Genomic DNA, 24,618 nt, shown 5'->3' with positions numbered 1-24,618 from the left:
AGTAAAAATTTTATTTTCCTGGCAGGTTTTCCTAAGAAAAATAAGCATAGCCCATAAAGAATTTAAAATGTCTTTGTCTTAAGACAGATTTTGACTTATTGTTCATTTAAAATTATTATATTATCAACAGAAAACCCACCTGATTTTGGTGAGAGGGTTGGCTACAGGGTAAGGGAATAAAGAGTAGACAGAACTTGACAGTTACTGGATACCCACATATAGAATTCAAACATACAGGGATTTAATTCTATATCTTGCTGCAAGAAAAAGGGTAGGAGAAAACAGAGGGGTTAAAGCCACCGAAAGGAGGTTCAAAATGTTCTCAAGTAGATGTATATTCATTCCGGAATAAATGGTAATGCCTATAAAATATATCAAACTAAGTAGCTTTGGATCTGTCCAAATATAAATAAAATTATGATACAGGAATACTTACATTCACACGTTTCTCTCTTTTCTTTATCCAGAAAAAAGTAAAGTTACCCTTTATAATTTAAAACTTATTACTCGGTATAGGTTTTCACCAGAAAAAATTTAGAATTGGTTTCATATAATAGGAAAGAAGTAAAAAGTTATATAATCATCATTTGTCTTATTTGTTTAACTTATTTTTTTGCTGATGAGTTATTTCCATATTAATATGAGTTTTAGGAAAGTTATTAATGAGAATTGAGAAAAGCTACACTTAATTTACATCCTGTGCTCATAGATGTTAATACTAATTGAATACACACTTTTCAAAATATCAAACTTCTTAATTACCGTGCTATAACTAAGACTGTAGCACACAGCTACAAATACCATGATGTACATTTGCATCATTTCATTCAAAAGGTTATATTTGATTAATGTTTTAAGAACAACTCTATCATGTTATTGGCTTCTTATCAGGTAGTGATAATCTGACAAATCTATATATTTTTTACTAGTTATCATGAAAGTACTATTTCCATAATAATGTTTTCATCTCAAGGAACTACAGTATATTACAGTTGGAAATATTTTGTTGTAAGAGACTTATAAGCTACTATTATGAATATAATGATAGCATTTTTTCTCTGTTTTACATTAATTTTAGGAATTTCAATCATGAGTACAATAATTGAATCATAGCCACCTCACCCACTCCCCTCTCAAATTCCTATGCCACACCACATACTCAAATTCATAGCATTGTCTTCTTTAGCTATTGTTGCTACACATATCTGAATAAAAACTCCTGAGTCAATTTCATGGTGTGTGTGTGTGTGTGTGTGTGTGTGTGTGTGTGTGTGTGTGTGTGAGTGTGTGTCCATCTATTTGGGGCTAACCATTTGAAGTTGGTTAAACTATCCGGGTTATCACTGGAAAAGACAGAATTTCCCTTTCTCAGTAACCATTAATGGTCTGTAGCTTATCATCTAAGCTCAAGGCCTTGATAGATTTCCTCCAAATATGCTGTGTCAATCAGTGTTGTGATCATAAAACTCTTGTCTAGATGACTATATTAGATTTCATAGGTTCATATCTCCTACTACTTGTAGAAGATATTTCACAGCAGATGCCCTAGTCCTCTGTTTCCTCCTTTGTTCACACCCTCTTCAACAATGTTGCCTGAGCCGTTTTTAGGTGAAGGAGTTGTGTTGTAGATGTGTCATTTTGGCAAAGGAACATCACAGTCAGTTACTCTCTGCATTTTGAGAAGTTGTTGATTTCTGTAATGGACGTTGTATGCAACCTGGAACAGTATGTTTTGATGAGGAGCGATATCTCCTCTTATCTGTGGATATAAGGATAGGTTTTTAAAGGCAGTTGGGAATTAAGACAGTTTAAGAGAGTGGCAGTAAAATGTTCTCCTCTAGGGTCAGTGGTCATACCAGTTACAGGAAGTGGAATCGTTTTAGAGTAAGAGGTATGAATTCTCTGCTATTGAGTAGGTCTTAAGTCCAATTAGACTGTTGGTGATTATCCCAAACTATAAAAGTGCAATCACACCAGTGGGTTATATCTTGTTGATATAAGGGTATATCTCCCTTAGCAGCTTGCGTGGGACTTTATAATCATTTGAGCTAGAGAAATGGTTCAGTGGTTAAAAGTTCTAGCTGGTCTTCCAGAAGCCTGACTTCAATTCCCAAACACCACATTGTGGCTCTCAATCACCTATCATGGGATCTGACTCTCTCTTCTGGTGTGCATGAGGACAGAGAGCTACTCCTCAGTAAAGATGTTTCCAGGTCAGTTTCAGCTCAATTTCTTTTTTTTTTTTTTTTTTTTTGGTTCTTTTTTTCGGAGCTGGGGACCGAACCCAGGGCCTTGCGCCCTAGGCAAGCGCTCTACCACTGAGCTAAATCCCAACCCCCAGCTCAGTTTCTTAACACACCGTGTTTGCAATGCTTGGTGTCTTCCTCCATTAGGTTGACCTACAAACTCTAGGAAAGAAACCAGTGTGATGGCAATATCCTATATTATGCTGGGTGTGGCTTGAACTCCTCTGACCAACAGATTAAAGAGAGGAATCCCATGTCTGACACTGACATCTTTTAGTGGACATTTTATGTATTTACATTTCAAATGTTATCCCCTTCCCTCCTCCTCTCCCCCTCTCCCTCCCCCTTCTCCCCCTGCTTTTATGAAGATGTTCCCACTTCCACCTCAATGCCCTGGCATTCCCCTACATTGGGTAAATGAGCCTTCACAGGACGGAGGGCTTCTCCTATTGATGCCAGACAATGCCATCCTCTGCTACACATGTGGCTGCAGCCATGGGTCCCTCAGTGCGTACTCTCTGGTTGGTAGTTTATTCCTCAGGAGCTCTGGAGTGTACGGTTGCTTAATAATTTTGTTCTTCCTATGGGGTTGCAAACCGCTTCAGCTCCTTCAGTCCTTTCTCCAGCTCCTCCATGGGGGTCCCTGTCAACAGTCAGATGGTTAGCTGCAAGCATCCTCATCTGTATCAGTAAAGCTCTGGCAGAGCCTCTCTGGAGACATTCATATCAGGCTCCCATCAGCAAGCACTTCTTGGCATTAGCAATAGTGTCTGAGTTTGGTGGCTGCACATGGGATGGATCCCTACATGGGGCAGCCTCTGGATGACCTTTCCTTCAACCCCTGCTAAAATCGTTGTCTCTGTATTTCCTCCCATGTATTTTGTTTCCCCTTCTAGTAAGGACTGAAGTACCCACATTTTGGTCTTCCTTCTTCTTGAACTTAATACAGTCTGTGACTTGTTTCTTGTGTATTCTGAGTTTTTGGGTTAATATTCACTTATCAGTGAGTATATACCATGTGTGTTCTTTTGTAACTGGGTTACCTCACTTAGGATAATATTTTCTAGTTCCATCCATTTGCCTAAAATTTCATGTAGTCATTGTTTTTAATAGCTGAGTAGTACTCCATTGTGAAAATGTACCACGTTTTCTGTATCCATTCCTCTGTAAGGGAGAACGGATGCTTTTATTACATAGCATTCTTGTGGGCACATGTGTGAGAATTATCTTCACAATGCTTTAAATTAATTTAAGCTATATATGTTACACCTAGACTTGTATAAAGTATATGTGTATATTTTTTCTTCTTATTGAAGACAGATTAGCTTTCCCTCCCTCCACTTCTCCTAGCCCTACCACCTCCCCTCTTCCATAGACCCACTGTCCCTCCATTTCCATTCAGAAAAGATCAGCCATCCAAGAGATGACAGTCAAACAGTCCAAAACAAGATTGGGTAAAACAAAGCAAAATCCCTCATATCCAGGCTGGGCATGAAAACAATAGAAAAGTCCCAGGAGCAGGTAAAAGAGTCAGAAACACACCCACACCTACTGTTAGGAGTCCTACAAAAACATCAAGCTAACAGCTAGAACGTATACAGAGAAGACCTAGTACAGACCTATACAGTCCCTGTAGTTACTGTTTCAGTTTCTGTGAGTCCATGTGAACCCTGCTTTATTGACCTGGTGAGTAATTTTAAGTAAACATAAATTAACACATTTTCTTAGGAAGTTTCTAATCATCTCTCATGCTCTCTAGCCTTCTTCCCTCTCTTTCTGGCTGTATTGCTCTCCCTCCTTTCATAGACAATACTATTTGAGTTTTCCTTTAAGGATACTATCAACATGCATGCTGTGCTATGTATCTATGAATATTCTTACTTTCACATGACAAAACCATCCCCTTCTAAATGTCAACAAACTTATGCTTAAATTATTAATTAGTACTGCAATTATAATTTGCTTATGCATACTTTCATTAATATTTGATTGTATTTGTGTGGTATTGATACCAATCTTGCTGATAAACTTGAAGCATTGCCTCAAGTCTGAAATGACTCATTTCACCAGTCTGGAGATTTCATTTCGAGTGGCTCTTCAGAAAGTGATGTTTTAGATTGCTTCGGATCACATCTCGCGCTTCTATCATGAAGTCACCATCTGAGGAATTATACCAGTTCTTCAGTATGGGATGGCAGACACCGACACCTGCACCTGCAGTTCTGAACATCAGGGCAATACTTCAACAACCACAACTTTAATGTCAAGAACATATCACCATACATTCAATATTTTCTACATCAACTCTGGGAGAAAGTGTTTTATTGAATACATGTTAAGCAGTCACCACCTAGAATAAGTTCCTATGTTTCTAAAAACATTGATGACTCCAAAAGGAGATGGTGAGAATACGATTCCAACAGAATAATCAGCAGAAATTTGACTTTCAGACAATCACACTGTACTAATGTGACACAAAGTCACTTGCCAAATCTGGTGCTTTGTAATCAATGTAATGGGTATTTGTTCATTTAGTCTTTAGGGTTAATCTAGTAGTTCTCAGCCTATGGGTTGTGACTCCTATAAAAATCTCTATCTCTAAAAATATTTATATTATATTTCATAGCAATAAAACTTAATTATGAAGTAGCAATGAAAACAATTTTATGGTTGGGGATCACCACAACATGAAGTATTTAACTGTATTAAAGGGTGATAGCATTAGAAAGTTTGGGAAACCAGTGAAAATGCATGGCTTCTCTTCTAACTAGTGAAAACAAATAGAGAATTGTAATTGAACAGGGCTGTGGAGAGACAAAAAGAGCCACACAGAAATGTGAAGTTATTGCTGATGGGCCCAGCTGAGGTCCAGCCTACATCAGCTGCCAGATACACAATCAAAATACCTTCATATCGCTTGAGCCACACAGACACTAAGTTTGCTCAGCTGAGGCCTCTGCCCTTGGAGTAGAGACAAGCCCGATCTCTTTTGTGACTCGTCTGACCTACAGAGTCCATGCGTGTAATGAAATGGTTGCTTTATGCCACTAAATTACAAGCAATGTTAAAAGCCACATGAATAAGTAATGATAGATGAATTTTTCCAGAAAGTATTTATTGTCAGCCAAATAGCAAGTCACTGACGAAAGAATGAGGCACTTAACTCTCTGTGTGATCTGGGCAGTTTACTCTGAAATATACAGATGTTTAAATGTATATTATTAATGTTGGTTTCTAACATAGCTTTTGATGAAATGATGTAAAAAGGGATCTGAATACTTATATCTAAATACTGTGAAAGGTGTGGAAGTCAACCTTGTGGAAGAAAAACGTAGGGTGGAGAGCGAGGGAAGGGCCACAGGCTCCTGGGATTGCCTGAAGAAGAGTCTTGATCTACGGTGCATGTATGAGAGCTAAATTGGCTTCCCACACACCAGTGGGACAGCAAAACGGAACGGAGGCCAGCGTGGTGGCTGCTTCCCCAATTTTCACAAAAGTCGGCACAGGTGAGCATACGCCCCAGACTCCTTCTGAGTTACCTCATTAGACTGGATCAGAGTGTGAGCAGATGATTGGCCAAGGACTTGGGGGCTTGGGACTGGCTCAAACACTGTATATAAGCTTATGGGCTGGACAATAAACTTAGATCTGCACCCTGAGTCTAGTCTCCAGAGTTGGATTTCTGGGGATATGTCTTCTCTCGCCCCTCCCCATCTTGTTGCCACAAAATACTAATTTAACTGAACAATTTATAATTGTGTGTCCCAGAGAAAAGATGGCAAAGGAAGAAAATATTTAAAGTACAGTAAAATAAATAAGTTCAAATTAGTTTGCGTTTTTACCCACAATTTTTAGGTCAGAAATTCATTCACACTGTTTTTCTTATTGAAGTTGTAAATTAATGCCATTCCTCAGGGGGGAAAAAGGATGTTTTTTTCCCGTGTCAAACAGTGGCAAAAAGTTAAATAAATAAATAATAAATAAATAAATAAATAAATAGTAGCAGCAACATCCATTTCATCACATTGAAATTCTGCCCCAATGATATTATATGCTCATGTTGACAATGCTGAACATTCTTTTAAGAAATTGTAAGGACTTCATAATGCTTATTTGACTTATACTATTTGATAATTGCACTAAAATATCATCACCTTCTTACCTGTTTACATTCATAGATTATTTTAAAAGTATATCATAAGAATATCTATTCACTAAAATCCAAAGTTCTATAAACTTGAACAACTTATGAAAATATTGAAATCAATGTAGTCTTGAACACATATTTTTGGTTAATTACTGTGAGTATACATGTTTAGGTTGAGTAGCTGAAAGTAATTTAAATAAAGTATATAAAAACAAACTAATGATTTCATAATAGCACAATAGAGATGTTTATGTCTATTCTTATTCATATTATTATTTTGTATACTATTTATATATTTATATACTATTTTATTTATATTATCTATTTTATCTATTTTTATAGAAATAGGTGATATTTTTCGATCACCCTCTATTCTTTGGTATTATTATATCATTCCTATAAACTGAAAGAATAATTTTAAAAGTGGGTGTATATGGTCCACATCTGTTATATATATAACTTATAACTCCTGGAGCAGGATAACTATAAGTTCCAAGGCAGAATAGGGTACATAGATAGTTCTCAATGGAGGAATAGAGAAGCCTTAAAGATAAAGATATGGCCTAAATTGTAACAATAACAAACATCACCCTACTCAAATATCTTTAGCCTATGTAATAAAGAAGTTCATTTTCATAAGAGACTGACACAAGTCTGTAATTACTGATTTTCATATCTTTCTTAGTTACACAAACTCATGCACCTATGGTTAGCATTTCAATGAAATTATTTTGTTCTGTCTGGCTGAAGGTCTGAGGAAATTTTTTACTGTGAATTTGGCTATCTCACTACTGATACTGTTATAATTTTATAACACTTCCAGAATAATTAACACTTTCTTAGTTAAGAAACAATTGACAAAGTCAAATCTGGCCTTCAAAATAATAATTCTTTTAATAAGAGCATTGATACTGGATACACACACACACACACACACACACACACACACACACACACACAAGACAATCTGTATATTTTAATGACATATGATACATAACTATTATGTGTAAGGTTCATGGATAATTTCTCCAATTTTATGAAAATATAATCAATATTTTAAACCTTTATTAGTCACCAACATCATCATACCTTTATTTGAAAATAAAGAGCTAATAGATATCTTTTACATGTAGCATTTTCTTTGAGTGATCTATGCTGGTTTTGTGGAAATAATGAATAGCAAGGTTCTAGAATTCTGATTTGAAACAGAAAAAAGTATTACCACTGTGAAAGTTACCACAGAAAAGACTGATAAACATAATTATGTCATCTGATTGTATATTAATGTATGCCTCGAATAGGCTTTTAAAATGTGAACTATAACCTTTATAGTAAGATATTTGGTTCACTGAAAGCACTAACAAGGAATCATGGACCAGTAGGTAGTCCTTACTGAAGTAACCATACATAGGAGATGCAACTATCTCTCACTTTTGTCACACACCATATTTATTCAGTATAACTTCAGTACCAAACAAGTGTGGAAGCATCTTTCTCTTGATTATCTCCTAGATTCATTTAAAAAAAAAAGATGAGGCACTCTTCAAAATGTAGTCATCAACTAAAAAAAATGATTTGCCCTGCCTTGGAAACCCTCATTAGCCAGTAGTTTAGCTGGGAAAGACCGAGTCCTTTGACCCCCTCCACACCAGTGACCAAGATTAGTGTTGTGCCTGCCCAGCATAGGCGACCATACCTGTTACAAGTTCATGACTGCGATGGCCATTCCGTGCCCAGAAGAAAGAGCTCCAAACCCTTCCAGATGATCATACAGATGGCCCTTGTTAAACTCAGTGGGCCACAAAACAGAAAATAAGGCATGACTATGAGGAAAGGCTGTAACAGGAACGGTGAGGAAGGATTGCCAGGTGTAGGGTTCAGAAAGAGGGTCTGACAATGTGAGAGCAACAGGACGAATTATGTAAATGTATGAAACTATCAAAGAATAAATTTCATTAATAAAAAAAGTAAGCTCGTGCTTTGCATGCCATTACACTACAAATCCTATGTTTGAAAAATATTATTTCTGAGAGGGGTCAAATGAGGCTACACACAGGGCTGTAGAAAGGTTGGCATGTACAATATGTTTCCAGCGGTATGATAGGCACAGCAAGTACTTAGTCCATGTGAGGTCTGTGTGAGCAAGCCCTGCTTTATTTATCGTTTATGCCGGGACTTGAAAGGAGACTGCAGATGGAGCAGAGAACGGAACAGATGAGTAAGGATGAGTTCAGACTTCAGAAGACAGCTTCTACTTAAAAGAAATCCTTCACGAAAAATAGAAATAATGCCGTGAGAGTCACCATTGTGCCAGTGATGGGCCGGTTCAAATAAGGACAGGGCCATTTGGGAATTTAACTAGGGAGGTGATTCAGTGGAAGCATTCTGTAATGGGAGTTTAATGAGACCAGATTTACTAAGTATTTATAAATCAGTAAATGGGCCAATACACATAAATTGGGTATGTGCAGAATTTTCCTATTTTGGTGAATATCGTGGGACTCAGGAGACAGCATAGTAATGACAAGCAAAGGTGGAAGCCAGAATGCCTAGGCCATGGTGACTAGTTTATATCTAGTACCTGGGAAACTGGGCGACTTGTAAAGTATTGGTAACCATTTTCTAACTTTAAACCTATGGACCAATTCAGGCTTTAGCATGCCATCTAATGGAGAGCTTTAAGGGGCTGTAAGTGACAGGAGGGAAACACATCTGCTGACTTTCATATGCAACTTTTTACTTTAAAAAATGGCCACGAAAAAGGGTGATTTTTTCTTCCATCTGTTTAAAATCATGGGAATGAAAGACAAAACAAACCCAGAACAAAGTGGAACATAAGATAAGACAGATACACTCTTTGAACTCTCTCAGGTGTTATTCATTTTAGGACCTTTACTACCGTTTCTGAGTCTACTGACACCATGATTTTAATGGACTCTTGGCAGTACAGTTGCAATATTGTGCAGAGCATGGCGTATGGTGACTTCTGGATTATTTCAAAACTATGGCACTCAAAAGACACATTAGTTAAATAATGTGTATATAATTGAGTTAATTTTCTAAATATTAAAGCTGTATTTGAATGATCAACTTCTATCTCATCTCACTAATCCAATAAAATATTAAGAAGGCAATTCTCACCAGTTGTTTCTTTTATTGAAAATAGATAATTTTCAAATATACGCTGATTACGGTTTTTCTGCCTCCCAGTCCTCTCAATTCTTCCCCTCTGCCCTCCCATCAGGAGCCACACCCTTTCTCTTTCTTATCAGGAAATAAACAGGCATCTAAGGAATAATAATAAAATGCAGTATGATAAGATAAATAAAAACCAAACAAATCTGAATATAACAAAACATCCAAATAAGAAAAAGAGTCAAAGAAAGATCACAAGAAATGCACATAGAGAAATAGGCACACATCAGTGAAAGCACCTGGTGTTTTATTACCTTCTTGTCTTGTTACTGACAGGGTTCTGTAATTAGAAGGAGCAACACACATGCTTCATTCAGAAATTTTGTTTTCCCATTAGTAAAGGAGAAATATATTTATTCATATATTAGAGTTATACAATGCATTTGTGTCCTTCAATGAAAGCACGAACTCTAGAATACTTTTCTACTTCAGCATTTGCTTTTCAAGCAATATTCTCTCTTGCATTGGTCCCAAAGGTCATAGAAAATATACAAAAAATACTGTGATTGAGTTTCTATGTCTAACAAAGGAATCTGGATTAATCCAACACAGATCAAAAATTTTGACCTTACAGTAAAGGACTCATAACGTGTTCCTCACTGTAACTACTTATTTTGTGAGATAACACACTCCTTATATAGTGAGGTTCATCCTCTAATGTGGACCCACTTGCCTACATCAAATATTGTATTAAAGGCCACACAATTGCGGAATTATTCAACTAGGTTCAACTAAGTAGCATTTACAATGCTATCCACAAAATAATTTGCATAAATCATGTAGAGGAGTTTAAGTGATAAGATGTAAATGTATTCCATTTTATAGGTAACAAGTCATTTAGTTCATCTTTCATGCTCCAGATTGACCAGCTGTGTCAAAACAACTTTATTTTCATTGAATAAAAGTAAATATCATTAACTAGCATTTTCTAAATGTCAAACAGGCAAGCACTGATTGAAAAAAGCAAAATAACTTGAAATGATATTTCTACAGTTAAATTCATGTAAAACAGATATCAGGATAATGTTCTTAGTTTATATTCAAGCAGTCTAATAGGAATGTAGTAAAATATATTTCTGCTCTGTCTTGTGCTTTTCTCACATTGAAACCCTCTGTGCCCTACCCCAGGAAACAATGAAGCTAGATTTTTATAAGAGCAGATATTTAAGCATAAGTTTATTATCAATATTATCATTTCATTAGTAGTTATGAAGTATACATTTTAGGTATTTTGATATTAACAATGCAAATCTTTTTTACTATTAATCAAAGTACACGATACAATAGACAAAGAAAAGTGATTTTTAGATGTCACACATAAGCAGGAGTTTGTTCCAAATTTCCTGTATCGAAGTATTTCAGAATTTTTGTCAGCAGTGTTCGTGATTGTGGTTCTGAGCCTTGACATGTTTTCTTGTACATTAAGTTTGAAAAATTGAAAAGGAAGTTTTAGTCACAATGTTATATTCCATATAAGTTATAACATCCCAATGACATTTTAATGTGCCTAATATGCACTTCATGTGAGGAATTCCATATTAGTCTAACCATAATATGCTTGTTTTAACAGAATATAACTGTCTATAGGTTTCCAAATATAATTATAAAATAAATAAAAGTACTGTAGACTAATATCACTAATATGATAAACATATTCATTTTGTTGATGCCTAACTCTGCACTTAGGTGATTGTCCCAGGGACACTGGAAATTTTCAAAAACATCTCTACAAAAAAAGTTTCTAAGTAATGAAATGTTTATTTGATTATTTCACAGAGCCTTACTCTGTAGCACAGGCTAGACAATAACTCATGGACTATGCCTTAAATATACACTTATACCTTCTCTGACTAGGAAGGGATGGAATTACAGGGGTAAATGTATGTTTTGGTAAAATTTAACATATTTATGACAATTTTTAGAATAATCCAATACTTTTACCTTTATGTGTCTATTAGAGAAAAATAATTTGAATGTAGTTTTATTTTTCAAAGACTATTCAAAATTTCTACTACCAACTATTTTGTTAACAAAACATTATAAATTATTATATATACATAAGACATATTTTTACACTTTTTTTACCTGAAGTCATTATAAGAATTGTCTTATTCACCCTAAGTACAAAAGCTCATAATGAGATCCATTCTACTTCAGAGTTCAATTCTGTAGTATTGAAAACATAAAGAAGCTACAGTATTTGCAGTTAGGCATGATATCCTTCTGTAGTTAAACATAAAAATTTTCAGGTTGGTAAAGCAAGAAATCACAACGATTAAGTTGGTATACATTAGTGCATATTCATTATCAAAAATTATACTACATTGATTTAATACTAATTTATTTAATATTTTTTCTTAAAATATATAAAAAGCAAGAAAGTTATTTGAGCTTAATCTTTTGTGTGTTTTTTTATACAGTAAAAAAATTAGGGAAGGTCTTCATTCACTGAAAAAATATATATAATTTCTAGGCAAAGAACCTCAACTAGCTATATTTGAATTTGTAGATCTTCTTTACATTAGCTGTTGATTTTTTTCTTACATTTTTACCATGCTAGACCATATACAAGTCAATATTTCCTTAATTAATATATCAAATTTGATGTCATGAAAATATTATCATCCACAGCAGGTCATTGGCTTTGGTACCAGTAAAAAGCATCATTCAATTGTGTATATCAACAGTGCAAACTTAATCCTTTAAGACCAGATATTCCATGACATTTTTAAGGCTCAGAACTCTTTATTTATGTTTCTTCTTTCTTGACCTTAGAGAATACAAATTACTGGTGTAAATCGACTAATTTATTTTTCTCCCAGAATAACATACTTGAGCCTTTCTCCAGCCTTGAAACATGCTGAGGATTAAACAACCTAATCCTTCTTGTTTTTCCTCGAAGGAATTAATTGCGGGTTAAATCTCCACTCTCTTCATCATTTTACAAAGTAAATAGCACTAGGCGTTGTGAATACTGTTATTTCTACTGTAAGTGAATCCTTGGGCTGGAATTTTGTGTCGTAGATCTTTCACTTAATAAAAATTTAATCATTTCTTACCTGAAACCCAACCCCATATATCTTGAAGAACAATGTTCTGAAGGAATACAAAAGAATTCTGAACAATGTAGCTCTGAAAAATGGGGCATGAATGCTTTTATGAATATGGGTATGATTCAAATCGACAAGTGCAGATAAATCAACATGAATATTGCATCTGGTTCTTTGAGCGGCCTATAATTTTGAAACTGTCACATGTCAGCAAATATAAAACACTGCCAAAAAAATCAAGGCAGAAGTGGATCTCTGCTTCCTGCAATCTCATCTCGTTCATATATGATACTCATGACTGCGTTTTTCTAGTTATTACTTCTTTTTATTTTATTGAAAACTGGATTTCTTTCTCACATAAATAAATATATCATGATTGTGATATTCCTTCCCCCTACTCCTCATCACCTCCACTCCCATTTGGACCTACACCCTTCTGTCTCTTGTGAGAAAACAAACAGGCTTTTTAACATAAAACAAAAAGAACAAAAAACAAATAAACAAGCAAACAAACAAAAAATCCTATCAAAGTTGGATATAGCAACAGAAGGAAAAGAGCCCAGGACAAGACAGAAGAAGGAGAGCTTGTTTTCACACTCAGGAAACTCATCAAAGCACTGAACTGGAATCCACGATCTATTCACAGAGGCCCTCATGATGCCTTAGTCTCTGTGAGTCCACATGAGCTTTGCTTATGTTGACAGAAAGCTCCTTATCTTGGTGTTCTCCTTCCCTTTGGATCTTTTCTTTTCCTTTCTTTTCTTTTCCCTTCTTTTCTTTTCTTTTTACCTTATTAAAATAATGAGTTTATTTCACATGTTTATTTTTGACTTCCCTACCATTTCCACATCTGACTACCAGTATTACCATGTCCTATAGATACTTGAAAACTAGTAAAGGGTGGAGTTCCATCCTTGAAAACTAAACAGGCATTTAGACAACTCATTCTTGGCAATTGAGGTGCTTCTCTTCCAAAGTGGAAGCCAAGTTCATTAATTATGTGGAGTATTGTTTCCGGATGACTGACCAGGAGGCTATTCAAGATCTCTGGCAACGAAAGAAGTCTCTTTAAGAAAATGGTTTAAACAGTTTGAAATATGTCTGTAATAGTTGATATCTGGCTGTCCTTTTTTATAATGCAAAGTGAGAACTTTCCCTATGGCTCTCATACTTGGCCTCTTCTTCCATGGGGCTCATTGAACTCTAAGGGGAGGGGTTTTATAGAGACATTCTGAACAGTTTATGGCTGAGTATTCCAAGGCAGGTTTATTCAGCCAGTAATTTTTCCTCATACAAACTAGTTTACTCCTTAACTCTTCCCTGAGAGAGGAAAAGTAGGCATATGAACAACACCACCAACAACAACAAAACCTTTTTGAATGTATACAGGTTTGTATACTTTGTGTGGACATAAATGACCAAATTGTTTTATTAGTATAAAGTTGGAATTAATAACCACAATCCAAATCATGACTTAATTTATTCTTCTATTAGAGGAATGCCCTTAAGATTTCATTGATCAAATGTAAGAGACAGGACCAAAGTATTTCTAAACATAAGACAGGTGCTTAATCTTGTTTTTTTTTTTTCTTAAAAAGTCAACATTAAGACAACAGTTATGACCAATTGGTAATACGTATTGTGTGAAGCTCTATCATGGCTTATTTAAGGAAATAAGGCAGAGGAGATAAACCATTGGTATAGGAGAAGAGAAGCCTCAATTTAATCAAGGGTTAGAGTTACTTTGGGGCTTCTGCTTTCTACATTCATGGCATTATGCTGGGAAATCGAGCGGAAGTCTTGGGAAATGACCCACAGCTTTGATTTCTTTGTCCGTTCCTTTATTTCCTTTTCATTTGAATCACTCCCGTCTAATATGATTTGAAGTAAAGCTTCTTATGTTTTCACTGTTTATAATTAACTACGCTCAAATTCAAGATGGAAATTACATGAAAACTTGGATTTAGATGTTCGTTTACTGTTCTTTTTTTATTAATCATTCCATTCGTTTACATCTCACATGATATCCTACTTCCCGGTTACTCCTTAGATGTTCGTTTACAAATACCATACTGATATTATGTTAATTTTTCCACTACACGAATGTACAAAAGAATTATTATTTAGAATCCATCCACCAGCATAGCCATTAAGCACTCTGAAAACATTAGTTAGACAGAATGCCGAGTGATGTACTCGTGAAGATTTTTATTTTACACCTGAGTTAGTAAAGCAAATTGAATTTACAAGTACCTATGTCGTTAGTTAATATCAGTAACACTGGAAAAATGAGTAGTGAAATCAGATTACCCGACTGTAAACACGGATATAGAAACTCCATCTTTGTAGGTGTGATTTGCATACATTTAAATTGGCATGGGCATCTTTGAAAACAAGATGGGTATGAACTCATAATTAGCATGAAAGTGGCCACCAACCAGAAAGCGTCATTACACTCTGGGTCCCACTTGCATGTTGCATTACTCTTTTGGATTCTGGGCTTCCCTTGCTCCTCTCTCATTCCCTTCTGATTGACTATAAGGCATGGACTGAAATCCTTTAACTAGGATGCGAGCCACCAACGCCACTGGGCAGCATGGGAATCCAAGGAAACCTTTCATTTTCTAACACCCCTGCTTAAACTTTGACCCAACCTTAAGTTCCTGACACAACTATTTCCGACCTGAACCCATCTGAAAAATATCCTTCCAATCTGTACAAATTAGCTTCACTTTTCTCCAGTGTCATCAGGAAAAAAAAAAAAATCCAATATCCCCTTCCTAGCGCCTTTGAAGACATTTAAAAAATTAAGAAAACCTTACTCAAGCTTGATAATTTGTTCCTCTTCAATAAAGAAAACGACAACGACGTTAACGAATGCATTGCAGAAAACCCAACGCCACTGATGAGCGACTAACAAACATTCTAAGTTTAACCTGAAAACATCCTTCTGCTTTTTCTGCAGGTTTAGCCTCCTCTTTGCTCTTCCACCTGCTAGCAGTGGAGGAATTTTTGTTGTCTACTAACCCCCTCTAGCGCCGAATTGGCTGCACCCGAGCCACAGCTGCTGCCAGACGGGAGATCGCGGGGCTCCACCGAGCTCAGCAGCGCTCTAGGGCCCTGCCCTCCACGCACCCCTTTCGGCCAGCAGCAGGGCTACAGCTTGGAGACTGCAGGTGGCAACATCCCTTCCCATCAGCTAGTCCTGTGCCTCGGTCCAGGGCGGGGTCCCACCAAGTAAGTAGCCAGTGAACCGGCTTAGGAGCGCCCCGACCTGGGAAAGAGAGGGTGCTGAGAAGGGGGCATCTCTAGCAAGGAGAGCGCACCGGCCGCCGCGCGCTGCCTTCGACTTAGCCACGCATCGCTCAGACCTTGGGCTGCTCCCAGCTTCTAGCCCGACGCCGCGGCGGAACAGCGGACTATCCAGGCCCTTGGAAGCCGGGCACCAAAGCTGCTGTGATGATGTTAATGACCTCCAGGGCGAAGTCGCCACCTTCTGTGGATGCAAAGATCTGGGGGAGCGGAGGCTCCGGGCACCAGTAGACTTCCAGCCCGCAGTGACTCCTCGCAATAACCTCTTCTCTCCCTATGCTTTCCAAGGATTCAGGACAGGAGAGGTGGCCGCAAATCTCGGTGGCCAAGTTTGGGAGGCTGGCACTCAGACACGTCAGGGCTGACCACTACCTTCGCCAAGCTGTGCCCGGGGCCAGGAGCCCTGACCTGCGACCCTCACCCTTTCTGGTAGCAGAAATGTCTTGAAGGTGTCCGGAGCTGACAGCACATCGTTACATGGGGGAGGGGAGGGCGCAAGTGTTTGGGGGGGACTAAGGTAGCTTCAGTGATATCCAATAAACCGCTGCTACGGCCGGGGGGCGGCGCAGATGCCGCCGAGTCGGTGGTCACGAAGCGACACTCAGCCCAGGCCACACAGTCAAGAGGCTGAGTGTTCAGTCCGCCCCTCCTTTGGACCACTTGAGATCCCGCTGAGCCTCGTTCTCGGGTTTCTCAGACACCAGACACAGGAAAGTTCTGGATGCCCAGGCTACCCTTTGCAATCTGCTGTGCCTCCTCTGATCTGGGCTCTGAAAGTGCCCACTTGGGTCCAAAGAGGCACTTGGGTCCCCAGAACTGCACCTTCACTACCCGCCCGGATGTCCCTACCCACCCCCCCAGTAACCTCCTAGAGGCACCCTCCCCCGTCCACCATCCCCTCCCCCAAACTACAGCCTGAGCTCGCTCTTGCGCGCGCGCTCTCCTGGGCCCAAGTGAATAGTCCTAGCTCGAGCGGGACACGGTGGTGGATGCAATTCCCCTGGCCTCCAGCCGCCAGGAGCTCTCCGGCGGCGCAGGCAGCATCGTCCCCTCAAGCAGCCGCTCCTGCACCTGGGCAGCCTGGACCCTCGTGCCCTGCTCACGGGGCCTCGCGCGGGGGGCGCCCCGGGACTTCACCTGCGGACCGGGTGGAGGAGGAAGAGGAGGAGGAAGAAGAAGAGAGCTTGGTTCAGGACCCCCACCCTACTAGGGACACCTGGCTGCGCCGCTGCGGCCACTTCTTTTTAAGGAGGAGAAGAGAACCAGCCAGAGCCATGGGGGGCTGCGAAGTCCGGGAATTTCTTTTGCAATTTGGTTTCTTCTTGCCCCTGCTGACAGCTTGGACCGGCGACTGCAGTCACGTCTCCAACCAAGGTAAGGGACAAACGGAAGGGTCGGAGGAGGAGGAGGGTGCCTTGAGTACACTTGTCCACTATGCAGGGAACTTCGTCCCTGGGTCAGCTCCTCTGGACTTGGCACCTGAGTTCTAGAGAGCCTTGGTTAGACCACCCGGGACCAGCGTCCCTCGGGGGCTTTGATCGCTTCTGTCTCGAATTCTTTCTGAAGCTCATAACATCCTCAGCACTTGGGGTCCTTCCTGGCAGCTGCCTGGTTGCTCCTACTTGCACACTCTCCACCGGGGGTCTAGCTTCATGGCACAGACCTAACTGCTTCTTGGAGATCTTTCACTAAAAGGCAACGTGTGGATTCTCCTCCACAGCAGCTTAAAGGAAAGGTCATGGCTCCCTCTTTAGCCTATACACCTGTAACCAATCATCAGTCTGTTTTCCTCCCGTAAGGATGGGTCGACCTTATCCTATCTTAGTTTCTGAACTCTACCATTCACTTCCTCAAATTATCTTGCAAGAACTGGGCAGACAAAGTGTTAAATCTGAAATTCCAATTTATGACTATCCGGCTCATCGAGTCTAGTTGCTGAGCAATTTTCAGAGGACTTTATCAGTGGGTAGTGGTAACGGGAGGGTAACTACTGTGTGAGAAAACATGAGAAGCATGGAAAGTATTTGGGTATTTTCTGTTCTTCCACTCACTCATCCTTCCACGAGATGTATCCCTTTGGATCCCTGCTATCAATGTTTAAAGGTATATAAAAAAAAATCACCTGCATGTTCTAATTGATTTTACACTAGGTATCAAACAGCCATAAAAGTTTTCCAGCAGGTACCTGACTGGATGCTTTCACAGATACAGTAGGATCATCAGTATGTCACCTGTTAGCAAGGACTCTCTACGCAGACTTCAAATATAATACAGTTTTGATCAATTACATTTTCCATTTAATATGTAGGATATGTGTGCAATGGTCTAGAGAACATTTTCTGAAAGTACAAATAGAGGGCAGATCATGGTGTGCTTTGTGCTGAATAGGTAGGAGGTTGAGGAAGGCAAGCCAAACGACGAAGGCTTACTTTTGTTATACTTGCGTATGGCCGTATTATTTTATCAGGAAAGGAAATAATCTTTCAGAAACAGCATTCAGACATTCCTGTTTATAAACAACACTATTGGTATATTTTACTTATTACTTTTATCTCACAAAATGCAATCACAAATATTTATTTCTTTGGGAAGCACATATTATCCCTGTGAGTTGGACACATCATATAAGTGACGGCTATATTTCCATAATCTTCCACAGCAATATATCTTCAGACTGATTACCTCATTTGGACTTTTGGTAATAATTACCGGGAAGTAGTTTAGTTTACTACTATGAAAATACAAAGACTTTTTAAAATAATATAAAATTATTTACTTGCCCTTTTGTTTGGAAGGAAAACAATTTTAGGAATGACAACAGATGTTTTTAATACTGAACCTATCATCTATCAAAATAAAAAAATGTATGTGGTTTGAGATTCAAGTTTACTACAAAGTTTGAAGTGATCCCAGTCTGGATTTTTCTGAATAGTTAATGCCTCTAAATAATTATGTAAGTCAGCACCAATTCTAGGCCCTGGCTTGATTCGAACAAATAAAACATCCCCTGAAACAAAGCGCTATTCTACTGAAGCATGTCACATTATAATATATAATATATAGTATATATATATATATTATATATCAAATGCAAGAGACTAGTCATGGAGTTTTTTAACCTCTTAGATTTATTTTTTATTTTCTTCTTTGTCTTAATGAATTTTAATAATTTTTAACCTAAAGTAAATAAGAAATATCTGAAACTTATTGTTTGTTTCACTTAGCTTGACTTAATGGTTGGGAGTATTTCCCAGGTATCCTATCATTTAAATCCCAGGCTGTTAGAGATTACCAAATAAAACTTTTAATTTGAGTTTGTAGTAACATATTAAAAATACAAGTATAAACTTACTAGTACTCAAAAATAAAGTTGGATAAAATTGAGTTTGTTCTCCAATGCAAAATTTCAAAATATGATCACATTTTTATCAGTAATAAGCGTTATTAGTAATATTGTGATGATTAGAGACTTTGCCTGGCAAACTTAAGAGGATATTCAAATATTAAAATAATCATACAAATCAATAATAAATTATCAGCCTTCTATATACTACTCTTCGGAGTATTTTAGAGTAAGTTTCTGAACTTATAATTTCATACAGACAGCAAATTGAACATTAACTAAATTGAATATTATCTGCAATGTAGAATGTTACAGAATTATATGAACAGCACAAAATGATACAAGTAAAATTTGCATTTAATTATAATAGATATAAATATAAATGTCAGATATGTGATTAATACTTAGTTTTTAGCAAATACTTTTCACGTTGCTCATAATTATATCAATCTTTTATGTTTGAAGCCTGCTATTTTATATAGAGCAACTTTTCATTTTTCTATAACCTTCCTTCCTGATTAAGGACATTCACAAAATGAAATGTCATTGCTGTGTGTCTATTTTTACCAAATGATTATATATAAAATCCTTCATGGCTGAATACATTGGATTCACCCTCTGACCTCCTACCCCATCTTAAATCCTAAGCCAGGGTCAAACAATGGTGCTGACAAGAAGTGAACCACCTCCCACTTCAGATCAACCTAAGGGAAACCTCACTGTAGAGATGGCTTCCTGCCTTGAAACTGACTGTAGAGCTCTGTTCTGTAAAGACAAAATAAATCAGATTGCATCTTTCTTTCTATTACCCATCACTCTTTGAAACAATATGAAAGTAATGGTCCTTCCCACGTCACTTCATGTGATTAAGCAGAAAAATGATTTGAATTAGACTGTCGCTCACATGCCACTATTTTCTCTTGTTTTTTTTTAAATCACAGCATCTTCGTGGTATCAGCAATTTTTATTTTAAAACTTACATTTTAATCTCTGAATATATATAACCTTGCATCTACTTAATAGTGAATATAAAACCAAGCTTGCTTCATGTGTAAGTTAAGCAAGTATATCAATTATAGTGGTTACTGGCCATCAGGGGTCTATTTATTCAAAGATTGCTCTCCTGAATGACTTGATGCATCTCTTGAGGTGCTCATGTTTATAAAAATAATCAATTGCACAGAAAATAATTCATTAAGTTGGCTTGTTTGGCTAGGTGAAACAGTGAATGTATTTTATTATCCCTAATGTGTGGTATGACTAGCAAGACAATCCTGGACAAACTCAAGTATAAGGTAGCCATGGCACTACTTGATTTTGTTAATTTATAAGTGATGGTAAAAATTGGAAGTTGTGTGTAAAGATAAGTAAACATGTTAAAGCAGAAAATATCTGTATGAAAAGCAATGGTCTAACATTAGTTGTTCTGCAGTAAGCATCATTCATGAATTGTTAAAAACAGCAGAAATTAGTTATTATAAAAGTTAGCTGAATTAGGATGATTAGATAATTTACAGACAATATGAAGTATCCTTCAAGATAGGTAAAAATCATTTTCACAGATGAACTATGGATGAGTACACAGAAGTCTGTGATGATTGCCACAAGTCCTCTTGTAATATATAACTATATACATACAACGTAGAAATTGACTTTGTTATAAATAGGAGGTCCAATCTGTTGTTGTTATTGATAACATCTGATATGGAAAGATAAAGTATTCTTTTACTGATTCCAGAGTGATCATCTGGTTCTGTAGATTGTTTGCTCTGGGTTAAAAATAAACTATATCGGAAAACTTAGGACTGCACAAAAACAGTGACTACCTCATTAAAGTTATGTCCTCTAAACTGGAAGAAACATAAATAAAAGGTATTACAAACTGGTATAGTGTATTGTCTATTTTATGCTAATTTTCTAATGGGTTAAATAATATTTTAAATATGCTCAATAAGATAACGTATAAGATTTTTGAGTCCAAAAGACCACACAACAAATCCTGTAGCTCTCTACAAATTTGTTCTCTCTCCTCACCAGCCTCAACGGCCCTCCCTCTCCTGGTCCCACACAAATATTTTCACTATATGTATCCATTTGTTGCAAATAGTAAAAGATTCTACTTAAAATTCAACATCACAACATTCATAGAAGTCTCCATCTCTTCTTGGCAATCTAGACATTGTAGGCGTCAATACGAATGGTTAAATAATGAAAATAATGGGATTCGGGTTTTTAAATAATATAAAATTGATTACATGTCTATAAAAATCAAATAAACTTAGTATATATAAATATATCATTATTTTTAAAAATAATGATGCAAAAAAAAAGTATCACTGTTTTCACTGCTATATCTTGAGCATGGCTTTTAGAATGTAAAGTTTAGTAATAGACGAGATGGGTCAGGAACGGAGAGTGTATGCTGAAGGATGAGAGTCATTTGTAATTTCATATTCATAGTGCTTATGCGTCTGTCCACCTGGGCCACCTGCACGTACATACATGTATACATTCATACATGTACACATAATAAAAATAATAAATTAACAAAAATTCCCAGTTTCTAATAAAAGAATAAATTACCAAATATAAAATAAAAAAAAAATAAAACAACACCTAAAAAGTAACTGTTAAATGGTGAAGAAACATTAGAGATGGGTAGGTATATTCTTTTCCCTCCATACAACCTAGGAAAATAATAATTAAAAAGCTCAAAACAGGATGGATCCCCACATCAGGAATTTCCCGGGTGGCCCTTCCTTCAGTCTCTGCTCCATTTTTTGTCCCTGTTCTTCCTTTGGACAAGAACATTTCTGGGTTAAAAACTTCCCTCAACTTTGTGCCTTTCTACTGGAGGTGATCTCTATAAGATCTATCTCCCCTTCTTGGCCTTAGAGGGTAGATGTGGGATGGGGAATTTCTGGAAGGGTACCTAGGAAGTATGATACAATTTGAGATGTAAATGAATGGAATGATTAATAAAAAAATTAAAAATGTTTCTAACCAAAAAAAGAAATGTAAACTAATAAAAAGATTAATAAAAAAATAACTCAGAACAAATTGGAGAAAGCAACAGAATAAAGAGTCATGGGACCACTGTGGTCCATTAAATGAGAGTTTTGAAAGGGCCTGTGTTCAGGTGACATTTAAGCCTCATTCTCAGGGAAGAGAAACAACTCGTTCGGGGTAAGGAGTAAATTAATACTAGAGGGAAATGATTTGTTTTGTTTTATTTTGGGTTTCTTTTATATGTTTTTTTATTACTTTTATTCCTTTTATAGTCCAGTCATCAACCCCCCCCCCCGCCCAGCGGCCAACGTCTGCCCTCTGATTGTTCCTCACTGTATTTCTCCTCCCCCCATCTCTAAGAGGATGCCCCACTCCCACCCACCCAGTGCTATGACTCCCCACTCCCTGGGGCCTCAAGTCTCTTAGGGTTAGGTGCGTCTTTTCTCATGGAGGGCAGACCAGGCAATCCTCTGCTGTATATTTGTGTTGTGGGCATAAAGACGTATATTCTACATATATGAAAAACTGAGTCCAGTGTAACTGGAATTTACTGAGCCAAGAAAGGAATTGCGAAAGTATAGCTTGAAAAACAGTAAACAGACTTAATGGATGAAAAAAGTGAGACAGAGGGAGAAGCCACGCTCTAATATCATCTCAGGTAAAATAGACCATGTTGGATCTATGGTCTATCGCAAGAGCAAAGAGATAGCTGGAGGCTTGCAAGAGCCCAAGTAGAGATCTGGACTTTCGAGGGAATCGCTGTGACAGCCTGGCCCAGAACAGCGGAAATGGAGATGGACAGCATATAGAATTTGAAGAATTAGTTAATGGGAAAAGATTATTCCAACAGAGAAATAAATATGCATATTCAGCATCCCCATTGTAGTTTTCGAAATCTGAATTATATGTTGTATTATCTCCCATTTAGTGGGATTGCTTTGTGATTATTCATAATCGATGGGTTAAGAGGAATCAAACAAAACCAAAATAGTTCACTCATTTCCCATTTATTTTCAGTTCAAACTGACTAACACAAAAGAACAATCACGAGACTAAGCAGCGCTCCTCCATGGCCTTGCAGCATCTCCTGCCTCCAGCTTCCCGCCCTGTTTGCGTTCCTGTCCTGATTTCATTCAGTGAAACTGATATGGAAGATTAAAAGAAATAACCCTTTAAAAAAGAATAATTATAAAAATACATCATGATATAAATATGTGTACGTTAATAGAGTGGGCGATGAGGCTCTTTTGTAAGCTTTCTGTGCCACTCATTTAAAAGTATTATCTAATCTTAGTACCCTAGAACGCGATGTCGATTCATGCTGCATCATCAAATGCAACGTGCTGGGTGTTTTCTCTCACTATAGCTTTCTGCCTATAGATTTTTATTTATTTAATTTTTGTTGAAGAGATGATTCAGGTAGGTATGTATGGTCTGCACAGGGCATCATAGTGTTACAAAGTCCAAGTATCAGGGACTGAAAGTCGTCAATGGAGTTGTTTGTAAATATCTCAAACTGCACCTGTGTGTTTTAATGAAACTGTTTATTTACATTAAAATTCCAACTAATTCTATTCATAAAAGAGATAAGTTATTTTTTAGATATTTCCCAGTCCCCTCTTGGCATGGTATGTAGATGAAGCACAATACACACTAAGAAAACTTTTAAGATCTGGAAAATGGAATTTAAAGATGGGCAATGTCGTGGGAATGAGGGCAGTAGAAGACCATTCAATACATTTTAAAAATTTAAAATTTCGCTGAGCTTTTACCTACCTTGTATTGTAAGTTTTCATAACACAAAGACATTTTTGAAAAATAAGTCATTAAAAACACACGATAGTAAAATCCCCCATTAAATTTAAGAACCACCCAAAAAGAGCAGAGTGTAATAAGAATATCTAACTTAAATGCTTCCAATAAATTGATCTCTATCTTTAAATTCATACCATGAGCATTTTTCGTGTAAACATTTGTGAATATTTTAAAATGTATTCCCATGGAGTAAATCTTTATAAAATGTTCAGTAAACAATATAGCTTCTTATAGAATACATGATTTTAGTTTTGAAATATATATGTAGTCCAAAATTTATCATGTTTATTATTCTTCAGTATATTTTTAAAAGGCCTTACTACATGCTAGACAGTAGATGTCTCATCTAATATGTAAAATGCCTGGCCCCGAATGTGGTAGAAAAAATAGTTTTCTCAATATTAGAATCTCTAATCTAGAAAGTAGTTTAAAACCATGTTTGTAATATTATATATTATATGACATATATACACATATATACAGACACTGGATTATGTTCAA

General features: G+C 37.1%; 1 protein-coding gene across 1 annotated transcript in view; it reads left to right on the top strand.

Moving 5' to 3' along the window:
- The first annotated feature begins 16,430 nt into the window (after positions 1 to 16,430).
- Epha6 (EPH receptor A6) overlaps positions 16,431 to 24,618 on the top strand; it is an 893,674-nt gene continuing 885,486 nt past the window's right edge. The window contains exon 1 of the mRNA XM_032900334.1: positions 16,431 to 17,324. Within this exon, the coding sequence (XP_032756225.1) occupies positions 16,940 to 17,324 (385 nt within the window). The 5' untranslated portion in view covers positions 16,431 to 16,939. The remainder of the gene's footprint in view (positions 17,325 to 24,618) is intronic.

Source organism: Rattus rattus, chromosome 4 (genome assembly GCF_011064425.1).
Source record: "Rattus rattus isolate New Zealand chromosome 4, Rrattus_CSIRO_v1, whole genome shotgun sequence".
NCBI lineage: Eukaryota > Metazoa > Chordata > Mammalia > Rodentia > Muridae > Rattus > Rattus rattus.
This window is presented reverse-complemented; position numbering and strand designations above follow the sequence as displayed.